Here is a 15,335-nt window from a genome sequence, read left to right as displayed (position 1 = left end):
TTTTAATTCTCCACATTAAAGAAAGAAAAATTACATACTTTGGTCATTCTCATGTCTCATTATTTGGCATCTGCCATTGTCAAAACAAATCGCAAGGCAGGGGCAGTGTGGCTCCACGTAGCCTTCTGTGCCATGGTACCAGTGAATTCCAGCGATACTGACTGCTCCAGTGACATTCACCAAACAATTCAGTTTCATTTTCATCTAAATAAAATCAGTTAGTTAGTATTGCATATTTTAAAACAGGGATTAGTATGAACAGAGTATTATGGAAAGACACTGAAAATAGGATTTAAAAATCTGGTTTTGAATACAAGCTCCATCACTTACTGCTTTACCAACCATGGACAAATCACCTGAGTTTCAGTTTTCCCCATTTGTAAAATGAGGATCTCAAAAAAGCTCATAGACTTTTTATGAGACTCAAATGATCAAAGGTATACAAAATTACTCTGAAAATAGCAAGTGTCATGTAAAAGTTGGTTACTATCACTTCCACCAACGAATGGGTTCATGTGATGTCTTAACCCTCACTAAAAATAAAACCGGCCCATAAGTAAGATCAGAGATCTATCATAGCTAGATCTCACAAAGCTAGAGTTTTTCTTGAGATTCTGCTACCTAAGCCTATTCTATTTTGCCTTCTTTCCAGGACCTGATTTTTGTCCCTTACTGTTTAAATCTTCCATCCTTTTTATAATCTAGTACCTTGCTACAAAAATATCTTTGGTATCTCATGTCACCTTTGGCTTCAGGTATTTGAAGACACAAAGATCAAACTGCACATCATCCTACCCATCATCCCTCAGCTTCAACACACTGAAGCCTTGTCCTTCCCAGCTACCAGGAAATCAGAACTAAGAGCATTAATTTACCTTGAAGCAACCCAGAAGGTTTTTTTAATAAAATGAATTTTTAGACAACTGGAAAAAAAACCCTGAATTGAAGACTTTCTTGATTACGCAAACTATCATAATAAATGAATGTGTATACATATATGAATGATATATAAAATAATCATACAAAGTTGTGTAAATAAAAGTAAGGAATATATGTACTTACTATAAAATTCCCTTGATTATCATAAATGTGTATTTCTCCATTTGCCATTCCAAAAAGTAAGATTTTACTATCTGCGGACCATGCTACGTGACATAACTGTATACCCTTCAGGTCTTTTCCCCAAATGCGATTCCCTAAAACAAACATAAAACATAATTATTTCCTTAAAAGTTCAAGGTCATGATTCTCTAACAACTGTTCTAGAAATCTCTGTTTCCCTAAAGAGCTCTCACATTCTTCACAGTATTCATGCATTTGTTCAATTTATTCAGTCATTAAATATTTACTGAGCACCTACTATGTGCCAAACACACACTAAGCATTTGAAATAGCAGCTGTTTCCAACTTTCTCCCTTCTCTTCTAAATTCTCACTCAGGACCTCACTCCCAAATAGCAGATGAATTCATCTTTTACTTTGGAAAGAAAATTAAAGCTTTCAAAAAAGAAATCCCCCATTCCCACTTTCAAACATTCAGAACATAACTGAACCCACACTTATCCTTTCTGCTTTGCCCCCTAATACAAAGGAAGAGGTATGTCCCCAACCAGACACCAATCTAAAGCTAATCCCTCTACCTATTCTCTGATCTAATCCCTTCTGAGCTTTGCAAAGATCTCCCTCTACTGATTATTCACATTTTCTCTCTCTCTCTGTATTTTTCTGGTTTTGGTTTTGGGTTTTTTTTGGCCTCGCAGCGCGGCTTGTGGGATCTTAGTTCCCCGGCCAGGGATTGAATCCAGGCCTGGCAGTGAAAGCACCCGGACCTAACCACTGGACCGCCAGGGAATTCCCCTTCTCTCTCTCTTTAAACTCTTCTCTCCAGGCCCTTTCTTATAAGCATTTAAACATACTCAGGTCTATTCCTCTTCAAAACTACCACCTCAGATAAAAACAAACAAACAAAAAACTCTTCCTTCAACCTTAAGTTCCCTTCTAACTACCGCCCTATTTCTACCATTCCTTTCCCAGCCAAACTTCTTGAAAGAGTTATTCACACTGTAATCTTTGCTCCCTCACCTCGCACTCAACCCTCAACCCAACACAGTCTGGCTTCTGCCCCATAACTCCACCGTGGGGAAGCTGAAACTGCCCTCGTGGAGATCACTGATGGCCTCTTGATAAATCCAATGGATGCTTTTTTCTTTTTCTTTCCTTTTTTTTTAAGTACTTAAATTATTTTATTTCATGTTTTTACTTTTTTTGTTGGAGTCTAATTGCTTTACAATGTTGTGTTAGTTTCTGCTGTAGAACAAAGTAAATCAGCTATATGTGTACATATATCCCCTCTCTCTTGAGCCTCCCTCCCACCCCCTCCCTGTCTTTTTTATTGTTTTGACCACCTCTTCCTTCCTTCTTGGTTTCTATGACATCTCCAAGACTTCTACTTTTCAGTATCCTTTATGGAATTCTCTTCTCCTATCCATCCATTAAATGTGCTGGTTCTCACTCTACAGATGGCCCCTGGGTTTTTCATCTATTCCAATGGTTTAAATTACCATCCCTATGCTGGTGATTCCCAAAATTATGCCTTCAATCCAGATATTTCTAAGCTGCAGGTGTATATATCTAACTGTGGTCTAGACATATGTACTTGGATGTCCTATGGGATGACAAAATCAACATGTTGAAAACTGAAATCTCCCCTCAAAACCAGTCTTTTCTCACATCCCTTATTTCAATGAAAGGTACCACCATCCATCCAGTGGCAAAGCTAAGAACCTGGATATCAGTCTAGACACTTCCATCCTCTCATCCCCAACCCAATCAATAACAAGGTCCTATCTGTTCTACTACCTAAGTATCTCTAGAATATGTCTACTTACTTCCATCTTCTTTGTCATCACCCTGGTTCAGGCTACCATCCACCACGATCTATCACCTGAATTACCATAGTAATTTCCTAACTGGTACACCTGCCCCCATCTTTCTTACCTTTCTCCTTTCTTCATATTGCAAACATGGAGATGTTCCTAAAGAACAAATCTGACCACATTGCTCCCATTCTTAAAACATTTCATTGGACAAAAAACAAAACAAAAAAAACCCTTTCATTGGCTTCCCAATGCTCTTAGAGTTAAGTCCAAACTCCTTGTATAACTTATAATCTGCATGATCTGCCTTCTGCTAATCTTTCTAATTTCATCACATACAGCTCTTCTTCCTTTAGCATTATACTATACTGATTCTCAAAATTGTTTCAATATCCCAAAACATGGCTAAGTTCAACTCCTCTGGACCTCCTCAAATGCTATCTCTTAGGCCTAGGACATTCTACACACCAACCTTCTTTGTGGCTAATGCCTCAGCACAGATATCATTTCCTTTACGATGCCTTCCCTGGTCCCTCTAAGTCTAGGTTACATAATTCTTCCACATGTTGCTGTCTTTTCCCTGTCTTACTACCTATCACAACGCATTGTAATTGCTTGGTTACTTATCCATCTCTCCCGATCTAGATCTGGAATATTTTTTTGTTGTATCTAGTGCCTAGAACTACAGCTGTCACTTTGCAGACTCTCAGAAACAGAATTTTTTCATACCAAAGAAAATTTTTTAATAAATTATTTCTTTAATAGAGAGAACTTCACACTAAAACAAAGGTACAGACTCTCAGAAGGCCCAGTGTTATCTACGAACTAGAATTTTAAAGACATAGGTTTGAAGGTTACAAAACACAACAAACAATGACATGCTCAGTTCTACTAAAAAAAGACTAGATCATTTCACAATATGAAATGAAATAATATTTCATTTCACAATAAAAATACTGAATCATTATGTTGTACACCTGAAACTAATGTTATATGTCAATTTTATCTCAATTTTTAAAAAGTGATAGATCTCTATATACTTTTTTTTTTTTTTTTTTTTTGGCTGTACACGGGCCTCTCACTGTTGTGGCCTCTCCCGTTATGGAGCACAGGCTCCGGACGTGCAGGCTCAGCGGCCATGGCTCACGGGCCCAGCCGGTCCGCGGCATGTGGGATCTTCCCGGACCAGGACACAAACTCGTGTCTCGAACCCGTGTCCCCTGCATCGGCAGGCGGACTCTCAACCACTGCACCACCAGGGAAGCCCTCTATATACTTTTTGAAACTAAAATCTACATATTTACAATACAGTCTAACAAGTGTAAAGATAAATCATATAATTAGGTAGACATATTTAAAATAACTCTGAGAAATTAATTCACTTTTTTCCAGTCCTACTGTAGAAAAAAAAATTTTAACAGATTTTTTACTTGAATATACTTAAAAATAAGTAATTCTTAAATGTCATCAAATTGTACAGTAACTATTTTCTCTTTTGATGTTTATTCTTCTGTCAGAATGCTAACATATGATAATTAATTTAAACCTCTAAAGATTAAAAATGTCAGCTAAATCTTGATCTTAGCTCTGGGTGCAAAAATGCATTACCATCCACTGAACCAACTATCACAGCCCCATCCTCGTATACAATGCAGATCTTCTGTCCATCAGCATTCCAGCTCATGCTTCGAACCACTGATTTATTTCTATTGTTGATCATCTCCTCATACCAAGAGCCTGTTTTCACAAAGAAAAGCAAATGACAAGTCAAAACTTTCACATCTAATAAATGGTACTTCAGAGTTGAAACATTCCATAAAATACACTGTGGGATAAATAACTGCAAAGCTTTCTACAACCTGAGACATTTAACTATGAAATCTTCAAATCCAACAGAACAAGATGAAAAAAAAACTTGGGGCTTGACTAATAATTGCTTCAAAGATTATCACAGAAAACACAATAAATGCCCATCTTTTTTTCTTCTCTCTCTCTCTTTCTTGCTTTCTTTCTTTCTTCCTTCTTTTCTGTCAATTAAAAAACAAAACTTCATTTGCTTCTGAAGGCCGAAACAATTGATTTTTCTCAAAGTCTGACTTTTCCCACTTGAGTACACCTCAGATAATAACCAAGGAAAGAACAAAATAACCACAATTACTTCATTAGTATGCACAAACTCTCCAATGATTAATTATAGGCATATTAAATATAAGCATATTATGTAAAATCTCTAAAACTGCTTGAAAAAATTTTTAAACAGTTCATATCACATTAGTGATATCACATCACTAATGCTGAGTGACAAAAACGTTCTTGTACATGGGGTTGGAGTGAGATGTGACTTGTCTCAAGGTGTAACCAAATGTGAGGCAAATCACAGGGCTATTCTGTTTTCTTTTTGTTTTTTAAAAGGCTTTACTACATTCTGGTACAGGGAATTCTGGTCTGAAGCCAAGCAAGTAATCATGTAACATGGAATAACTAGTCAGAGCAGGGTATTATCCATCAAGACTGAGGCTCAGAGAAGACCTACTCTGGAAAAAGACAAAGTTTAATCTCCTATATTTTCACATTCTACTCACTACACACATATACACAGACATAAACTTTAAAAATCAATGAGTTTGTGTACTACAGCATGTTTTAATTAAGAATTTTTAAAAGGTATACACCGTAAATGTTTTTAAAACAAAACACATAAACTAAGGTACACTGTTCTTTTAAAGATGATGGCTACAGGCCCCAAGAGAACATGTTTTATGAGTTATTTTTCTGGTAATAGTGATGCACCTAAATTAATCCCTCTCTTGTTCTCTCTTGTGGGCAAAAGACACAAATTGTGAGCCAGTAGTCAGAGCTGAGATAAAATCTATATCCAAGAAGGAAAAGGAAGTTAACTGACTCATTAAAGGAAATTAATTATTGCCTTTGACACCTTCATAAATGTGTTTTTATCTGCTGAACTAACTCCAGCCACTGACCACAGAGAAACTAATCTTACTGGAAACCTGAAAAAAAGAGCTATCTCAAGCAGAAACGATTCTGCCAAGAGTCTAAGTTCAGTTTGAAGATAACCAACAGTCACATAATTCACTTTCTTAACGCAAGGTCACCGTTCAAAAGAAGTAAGGTTAAAGGGAGAAGTAGGAAGCCATAAACCCAGAAATATCACCCCTGTGAACTCCTACTGCCAGTTAAAAAGGGTCTGTTTCAAAGATGTTATTTCTCCATTCAAATACTGTAATCCAGACTCCAATTTGGGAAAGATTAAATAAGCTCTCCTAAGATACCTTTATATAACATCCAAACAATGATAAGACCATTTTGATCACTGGTAGTCAACTTCTGATATTGTTCATTCCATGTTACAACTTGAACAGAACCTAAAAAATTATAAGACAATTTAGAAACTAAAAAAGAGCTACAATTAATTTCAAATTTATATTTTTATAATAAACACCAAGAGCATGTTAAAATCAATACTGTTCCTGGGCAACAAACAGCAATTAAGAGTCTTTAATATTACTCAGAAATGTTCATAGGATGCAGTTACTATTATCACTCATTTCTACAATAATGCATAATACTAATTTTCATGTTTATTCCTATTTCATGCCAGCTAAGGTACCAATTATGATCAGCTGCAAGAGCTGCCATATATCTGATGACCGAAACAAATGTAAGTAAGATTTACCCAATTTGCCTGACTCCCCAAGATTATTATGCCCAAAGGACATCATCTAAGTACTTGTTTTTGGGGGGAGGTGGTATTTGTTTGTCATTAATATGTCCCCTAATCTCGCCTCCTGCACCACACCTTGTTTTCCATTCTAGTAGTAACACACTCTTGAGCAGCTCTTAAACCTCTGGGTTATAGGAACAAATGTGTTTTTTTTAGTTTTTTTAATCCTTAAATACTTTATTGTATATTTCCTAAGAACAAGGACATTCTCTTTCAAAACTATTTTACAAATTAGAAATTTTAACACTGATACAATATTATCTCCAACCCACAGTCCACATTTAAGTTTTATCAATTGTCCAAATAATGTCCTTTATAGATACTTGGTTTTCTCATTTCAAGATCCAGTCTAGGATCATCTAGTACGTTCAGTTGTCAGGTCTCTTTAGTCTACCTTTATCTGGGACTATAAAACAGACTCTAAAAAAGGATTATATCCTATCCATAGACAGGTAACAGTATTTTTAATATTTAAAATTACAGCTACTTTTTTTCATAACTATTGAAGATGTTACTTAATCATGTGAAAGTTGTTGAATGATTCTAGGCTGTGTTAATTATGGCTAAATAGAAATGATTACTTTAAATATTACCATCATTTAAAATGATGACATTTTTGCATTAAGTAGATGGTTTCTAAATACCTAAAGATAATACTATTCAAATATGATTTAAAAATTTACATGACTCACCACTATGACCTTCAAGAGTCTGATTCATAGAAAGGTTACTAGGGGCTGCAAGACCCCTCAATTTTGCATCATCTAGAACAAAAACAAAAACAAAAAATACTATGGAAAATATATAAAAGTGACAGATTATAAGATTTTGATATTTCTTGCTTTTTTTGAAAGGAGTTCCTATTCCTGGACAATATTAGAAAGTTTTTTCTTTTTTTTTTTCGGTACACGGGCCTCTCACTGCTGTGGCCTCTCCCGTTGTGGAGCACAGGCTCCGGACGCGCAGGCTCAGCCAGGGCTCACGGGCCCAACCGCTCCGCGGCATGTGGGATCTTCCCGGACCGGGGCACGAACCCGTGTCCCCTGCATTGGCAGGCGGACTCTCAACCACTGCGCCACCAGAGAAGCCCCTAGAAAGATTTTTTTAAAGCATGCTTTATCCTGATCTGTTTTTCTCAACATGGACAATAATACCTACCACCTTGCAAAGATGTTATTCTGGCAAAATAAAGCAAAATGTATAAAAGAACACTGTTTATTCAGTATACTGAATATATTAGTAATTATTATTGCTACTTATTCCTTGCCAAAAGATAACAAAAAGAAGTATTTATGACATATAGATTGAGAATTCTAAAGCATAAGAGGGATCAAAAAGCAAAGACTTCGGGGTTTCCCTGGTGGCGCAGTGGTTGAGAGTCCACCTGCCGATGCAGGGGATACGGGTTCGTGCCCCGGTCCGGGAAGATCCCATGTGCCGCGGAGCGGCTGGGCCCGTGAGCCATGGCCGCTGAGCCTGTGCGTCCGAAGCCTGGAAACTAGTTTTTACTAGATTTTGCAGAATCTTATATTCATTCATTCATTCATTCATTCAACAAATATTTATTGAATGTCTACACTCTTCTATGCACTGTGGAAGACTCTGAAAATAAATGATGAACAAAAGCCCTCTGCCCTCAGAGAGCTTGTAGTCTACTAAGGGGACAGATATTAAATACACACACACCCACAAAAATATATATGCATATATATAAAATTATAAACTGGGGAAGTAAAGGCATAATAGGAGACAGTAACAGAAGGGGATTAATTTAGACTGAAGGGAGAACCAGGGAAGGATTTCTGAAGAAACGATATCTAAACTGAGACTGAAGGAGAAACTGGGAAAAGCCAAGCCAGGTAGGGGGGAAAGTATTCCAGGCTAGGAAACAGCAAGTGCAAAGGCCCCTGGGTAGAAGTATAGAGCCTTTGGCAAACTGAAAGAAGGCTTTGTGGTTGAATTAGTGGAGAATGGCATAAGATAAGGCAGAAGTGATAGGCACAGAAAAAATGATAAAGTCTTTGCAGGAAGTGATAAAAATTTTAGATTTTATCCAAAGTGCAATGTAAGCCTTTAAAGACTGTTTTTTATTTGAAGTGACTTATTCTCCTTGATTACTAATCATACTATAGAGAAGAATACAATAATATAAAATGTCATCTCAGTAAATGAATCTTCACTTAGAAAATCTGATTGTTACATGTAAAATATAACATTTAAAACATTCATTTAAAAATACAAATTTATGAAAATCTTAAGAATTTGTGAGAGTGGGAATTATAAAAGTTGATGCTGAAGAAAATTCTCCTTTCAGATAACATGTATCTTAAAAAATTATGAAAAATATTCTTTATTCTGAAAACAATCTCAGGGAAAAAAAAATACCTGAGTTCCTCTAAAACCATTAGTTCTAATTATCCAGTTACTGTCTTGGTAACATTAACAATAATACACATATATAACATCACAATCATCTGTCAAACAATTAGGATAGAATAAATGTTGTTGACATACATGTTAGGTTGAACATTATTCTTTTAACAGAGGGTTCTTTCACTCATTGACTCTTTTAAAGATTGTACTACACACTTAAGCCTTATTCTACTCTTCTAAAAAAAATTTGATACAAACATTCTTCTTAACTTATAGCACTGAAAATCCATTCTAATGCCTATAGTCATAGTCACTGTAACCAAGTAAAATTAGTGATATGTGATTCCAAGGGTTTGCAGGACCTAACATATGTGAAAGTGTGAGGAAGTAGTTCCATCTTTCCACTTGTTTATATGGTCTGAATTCACAATTCTGCATGGCAGGTATGTTTTCTCTTTGTTAAACCACAAAGTACAGGACTCTTGACAAAATATATTCTGACAAATGACAATAAGTTTTTGAAATTCTACTTGACATGGTGAACAAACATGCATCCACATCTGAACTCTGTCTTTTGCTGGCAGCAACTCCAGAACTTGATCGTGCAGAAAATATCTGCAAAACCTACCTGGAAGTTCTGATGTCCAAAAAAAAAGTCAAAAGTTTTCAATGAGGTGGAGTAAAGCCACCAAGATCCCAAGACTCTACTGAGTTACATTAAACTCCCCATGGCCAATAAACAAACCAAACTGGCATGGTATGTGCTTCTAAAAGCACATAACGATAACCCTTGGAATTAAAAGGCATGATGAAAGGAGGCACCAGAAAAACAAGGCATTTGAAACCCATGAAGAGGGATTTCAGAATGAAATCAGTAATTCCAACCATCCAAAGTATCCCGCAGAAGCTCAAAAAGTCCAAAGGATTTAAAAAGATTAAACTGGGGGCTTCCCTGGTGGCGCAGTGGTTGAGAGTCCGCCTGCCGATGCAGGGGACACGGGTTCGTGCCCTGGTCTGGGAAGATCCCACATGTCGCGGAGCGGCTGGGCCCGTGAGCCATGGCCGCTGAGCCTGCACGTCCGGAGCCTGTGCTCCGCAATGGGAGAGGCCACAGCAGTGAGAGGCCCAAGTATCGCAAAAGAAAAAAAAAAAAAAAGATTAAACTGTCATAAAGTGACTGAGAATGAGAGATACAACAAAGGAGAACAGAAGACCCTGCTCAGAACACCAGTAACCACGCACACTAAATCTCTGAGGACCTTTATCTTAGGAAAACCCGGCTGACGTTCATAAATATCTGTTTTTACATTTTGCATTCATAAAACTTGTTAGCTTTTATTTGCATCCATAAAAGTTGTTAGCAGCCCAACTCCAAGAGAAATTCCTGTTATGTGCTGCATAGTAAGTTTGACAAGCAGGATCAAAATATATGGAAGACATTTTGGTAACACTTGAAGAGAGGGTGGGATTCTGAGAAGGAGCTGCTATGGGTTCTCCAGACTCGCTGGCAGGATCACCTGACTGCCTTGCTTCTCTGCGTGATGGGCTACAAGTGACTATGTGCACATCCATGGGTACAGCTATGGACATCTGACCTGGTATTTCTGGAGCTTGGGTTTTCAGCACATTCTTTAGGTACGGAGTTGGTGTGGTTTATGGACATCTCTAGAACAAAGGCAAGAAGCTTCCCACGTCCGTCTCGCTACATGGGCACGTCGGAAGGCCAAGGCACTCCCACTGCCTGCAGTTCCTGAAGGACTATGCAGGTGGCTACAGTTGGCTTGTATGGTCTTGGAACACTTTTTCTCTGACCCGAATGTTTGCTTTAGGGTGATACCTCCTCTAATGAAGATGAGTAGACTGCACCCTCTGCAGCAGTGGCAGAAAGAGCAAGAGATGCCATCTCTAGTCAGGGCCATTGCCCTCAAACCCCACCACAAGCAACTCTGGCCCAAGCTGGCAGCCCTTTAGAGACTTTTAGCAGGGAAATAACATGATCTGGTTCCTTTTTTTTTTTTAAGATCACAATAGCTGGAGTGTGAAGAATAGACTAGAAAGAGGCAAGAAACAATGAAGGGAGGGAGGCTGATTCTCACAGCAGTCTAGGTGAGAGCTGATAGTGGCTGGGACTAGAGAGGTAGCACGGGACAAAGGAAAAGGATGGATTCAGATACTCTTTGGAGATAGAAGCATAGGGTTGTTGATGAAGGTGATGTTAAGTGAGAAGAAAGGGGCTTCTACCCTGAGCAAATGGGTGAAATTTAAGATATTTACTGAAATGGAGAGAAATGAAAGAAGATATATGGGAGAAGGTCAAGAGTTCAGTTTTAAACAAAGTAAGTATGAGATGCCTGTGAAAGATTCTTGCGGAGATGTCCAAGTCTGAAAAATCAGAACTGGGCTACAGATATATATTTAGGAATCGTCACCCCATAGATGGCATTTAAAGCTAAGGGAATGAAAGAACAAGTCTAAAGAGAAAGTAAAACGAAGACAGCCCAGAACCAAGTTCTCAGGAATTCGTACAGTTAGAGGAGAATCTAGTAAAGAGACTGAGAACTTACCAGAAAGGAAAGGAGGGGAAAGCCATATGTATAAATATAACAATAATTTAAAACATTTCTATTCTCCTTTTGTCTTGAAAAATAATGGTTCAAGACAGAAGGAAAGGTCAAATTCTGATAAGAACCCAAAAAAGCTGTCCATGAGATTTGGAAAATGAAAGTCACTGGTGAGGGAGAAAAAAGAGGGAGAAAGCAGACTGATATTCCAAGAATAGAGAGAGGATAAAAAAGTGATGAGGTCCCTGAGAAGGTGAGAGGAGGTGGGCTCCAGCAAAACCTGTGGAAGTTGGCCTGTGAGAGAAGAAGGATACTGCCTCCCCATCTTAACCTGATGTAAGAAGCTGGGGCAAATGCTGATTCTAGTTCCTTTCCTTCTAAGGCAAGGGAGTGAAAACTGGGAATGCCACCACAGGGGATGCAAAGTAGTGCTTCAAATGTACTCGGCATATGCAGTATCTGGTGATTGTTACTGGAGGGATCTGTTGCATCACAACTATTATTATTAAATACAATAGACTGACCTTTTAAGAATCATCCAACAATATTTCTCATATTTAACTCTTTCAACATGACTTACACTCATTAAATACCAAAACAAATAATTTACTCCATATTCCAAGGCTCTCAAGAAACTATTTTCCATCTTGCTCACTAATTTCAAAGAATATTCTAACCACACTTCATCAAAAATGCAGAACAGGGACTTCCCTGGTGGCGCGGTGGATAAGACTATGTGTTCCCAGTGCACGGGGCCAGGGTTCGATCCCTGGTCAGGGAACTAGATCCCACATGCATGCCGCAACAAAGAGTTCGCGTGCCACAACTAAGGAGCCCGCATGCTGCAACTAAGGACCCAGCGAGCCACAACTAAGGAGACTGCGAGCCACAACTAAGAAGCCCGCCTGCTGCGACTAAGACCTGGTGCAACCAAATAAATAAATAAATACCAATTTAAAAAGCACATATATATATTTTTAAGTGCAGAAAAGGAAATGAAGTAATTTTTTTCTTGAAAAGCCTTCAATATTAAACATAATGCATTTCTTAACGTAACTAAAACTTCCCACATGTTTTAAGGCAAAAAAATATGTATATGTACATATACTTACATATATTTGAGAAATATAACAGAGACAAAAATTTTCTTTCAACACAGTTAAGAAAACTAAAGTGTTGAGAGATTAAATTACTAAACATCAGAAGCCAAACTCTGATTGGTACATAAGTATCTACCTTCCAAATTTGCCTTTTATTTCATATAGTTAATCTAGCACATCAAAACAATTATTCTCTCTTTGCTTAGGCTGCCATGAGCCCTCCACATAGTGGGTAAAAACGAGGCTTTGAAAGTGAAACAAACTAAGTTTTGATGGAAGAAATGTTCACATATTGAGGTATGGGGAAGTCATTCTGGCTTACATATTATTTAGCTTAAACTTTATGCTAATTAGAACAGTCTGTTTTTTAGCCTATCACACATATCTTGTATATGTGCTTTAACCATTAAAGAAAAGTGTGCATTGTCCAGAAGTAAAGAATGTCCATTCTGGAGACAGAGATCAATGCCTCCCTTCCTGGGACCTCAATGCTTGTACTCCTTCGATGATAAGGCTCCCTTCCCAGGTGCCAAAGCCATACTGACTTGCTGTGTAGGAAGCAAATATATTCCTTGAAGGAGTGTACCCCTGTCGTGTTTGATGTTCTTTGCTCTGACAAGAGATAAAACCATGCTGAAAACCATCTTCTTCGGAATAGTTCCTCAGAGCTGTCTGAGAGGCTGCCTCCCCAGCTATAGTCCTCAGTTTGGCTCAAATAAAATTCTTTTCTATTCCTATTACTTCAAATCTTAGCTGTGTCACTTATTTCCTGTGTGACCTTGGGCAAGTTATTAACTGATCGGCACCTAGTTTTCTCATCTGGAATACCTACCTCTCAAGATTATTGTGAAGTTAAATTAGATAGTGAAGGTTAAGCACCCCAGACATAGAAAGTGCTCAATAAATATTTATAACTGCCACTTCAAAGCTGTAGAGCAGTGTTACTCAAAGTGCGGTCTGAGATTCAGCAACACCAGCATCACTAGAAATGCAAATTCTCAGACCGAATTCCAGGTCTACTCTGGGGCTTGGGTCCAGAAATCTGTTTCAACAAACTCTTCAGATGATTCTTATGCCTGATAAAGCTTGAGAAGCAATGCTGTAAGGAATCCAAAATGTAATTTAGTTCAAATTTTACAAAAGACTGAACTAAAACCCAGATATACTCAGCAACTTGCTGAAAGACATTCAGAAGTCTTATGGCAGAGCTGAGGTTCCAACTCCAATCTCCTTATCTAAATCTCCAATTTAGACTGGAAATTGTCTAGCTCTCCGACCTAGAGCAATACTAGATAATAAAGAAATGGGAAACTGTTTGCTATGATTCCAGAGAACTAGAAAAAGAGAAATCAAGCTGTAAAACACAAGAGACTTATTACTAAAAATGGTTTTTTTAATCCCATTTTCTGTTCCTGGGAACTAGGTGCATAATTATTAACACATCTGAAAAGTGGAAAGGACAACATAGGCCTGTAAATAATCTACCAAAACGTGAGATTTTTGTGACCTTACTGAAATGCTGATTCACATCATTTTTATTTTTATTTATTTTAGACTCCTATTTATATAGCACAACCAATACACATAGCATAAAACAACATAATGACTTAGTTTTCATTCTTCATTCATTTTCATTTGCCATCAATAATTTCAGCAAAAGCCATCTGATGTTTACATTCAATATTTTCTGAACTTTGTTACAAAAATACTCTAGAAGAACACCCCAAAATATTTGGGGTTTTGTTCTTTTTCCTTTTGAAAGAATTAGAATTGCATACTGACAAATACCATGGGCAAATCTCTCTGACCAAATGATTTTCCATCAAGTTCAAACATTTGGGCTTGCATTCATTTACCTGTCTGTGTCTCTAATTTCAAAACCTTCAGTAATCCATCTTCACCACCACATGCTATGAATCCTTGGTCCTTGTTCCAAGATATACATTTCAGCTTCACATTATTGGGAATGGCAATCTGAAAAGCAACCACACCCACTCTCACAGCTTTTCACCAAGGGGTTGGGAATGAGTCTACAGGACACGAAGCCTGAAGAAGAAAAACGGCCAGCCTTGCAGAAATGTGAGCCGTTATGAAAATGAGCATAGTCCCCTGAACTGCCCTGGGCCCACTTGGGAAAGAAAGAAAGGACTGCCCACAAAGAGAAGGGCAGTGACTGCAAAGGAACCCAATGGGGAGTGACCTGATGGATTTTTAAAAGGGGGGAGGGGGACTTCCCTGGTGATCCAGTGGTTAAGACTCCCCGCTCCCAATTCAGGGGACCTGAGTTCAATCCCTGGACAAGGAACTAGATCCCACATGCCACACTAAAGATCCCGCATGCCGCAACCAAAAGATCCCGCAGGCATCAATGAAGATCCCGCGTGCTGCAACTGAGACCCTGTGCAGCCAAATAAATATTTTTTAAAAAAATAAATAAAAGGGGGTAGGGATAACGGAAGTATAAATCTATTATCATCAATTCATATTCCCTTTCTGCATACACTTTGGCTACCTTTTTATTACTTTTCTCCTGCCCAGAGGCCTGTGATGATCCAAAGAGTTTAAATCACCTGGATAAGCAACAGGTGAAGGAGGAAAGATAGGGAAGCACGAAGTGATCAGCCCTGCAGGCCCCCCAAAAGGACCTAACCAGGGGCAGGAATGGGAAAGAATCATGCGAGAGG

General features: G+C 38.1%; 1 protein-coding gene and 2 pseudogenes across 7 annotated transcripts in view; all 3 read right to left on the bottom strand.

Annotated features, from left to right (window-relative positions):
- The window catches only part of WDR35 (WD repeat domain 35), a 62,959-nt gene that overhangs the window by 47,255 nt on the left and 369 nt on the right, over positions 1-15,335 (bottom strand). For 4 of the 7 annotated variants that reach the window (XM_067703632.1, XM_067703636.1, XM_067703634.1 and 1 more), the window contains exons 2-6: positions 7,310-7,381; positions 6,166-6,258; positions 4,484-4,612; positions 1,063-1,196; positions 39-204 (exon numbers count right to left, since the gene is read on the bottom strand). In XM_067703632.1, coding sequence (XP_067559733.1) covers positions 39-204; positions 1,063-1,196; positions 4,484-4,612; positions 6,166-6,258; positions 7,310-7,381 — 594 coding nt within the window. Of the gene's footprint in view, positions 1-38; positions 205-1,062; positions 1,197-4,483; positions 4,613-6,165; positions 6,259-7,309; positions 7,382-14,507; positions 14,626-15,335 lie in introns of all 7 variants that reach the window. The other 3 variants (XM_067703633.1, XM_067703635.1, XM_067703638.1) reach the window with 2 other exon arrangements.
- LOC137205772 (E3 ubiquitin-protein ligase RNFT1 pseudogene) lies at positions 8,887-10,306 on the bottom strand (annotated as a pseudogene).
- Positions 10,181-10,909, bottom strand: LOC137205771 (E3 ubiquitin-protein ligase RNFT1 pseudogene; annotated as a pseudogene).

Source organism: Pseudorca crassidens, chromosome 14, assembly GCF_039906515.1.
Source record: "Pseudorca crassidens isolate mPseCra1 chromosome 14, mPseCra1.hap1, whole genome shotgun sequence".
Taxonomy (NCBI): Eukaryota; Metazoa; Chordata; class Mammalia; order Artiodactyla; family Delphinidae; genus Pseudorca; species Pseudorca crassidens.
The sequence above is the reverse complement of the archived record's forward strand: the minus strand, read 5'-3'. Positions and strand labels throughout refer to the sequence as shown.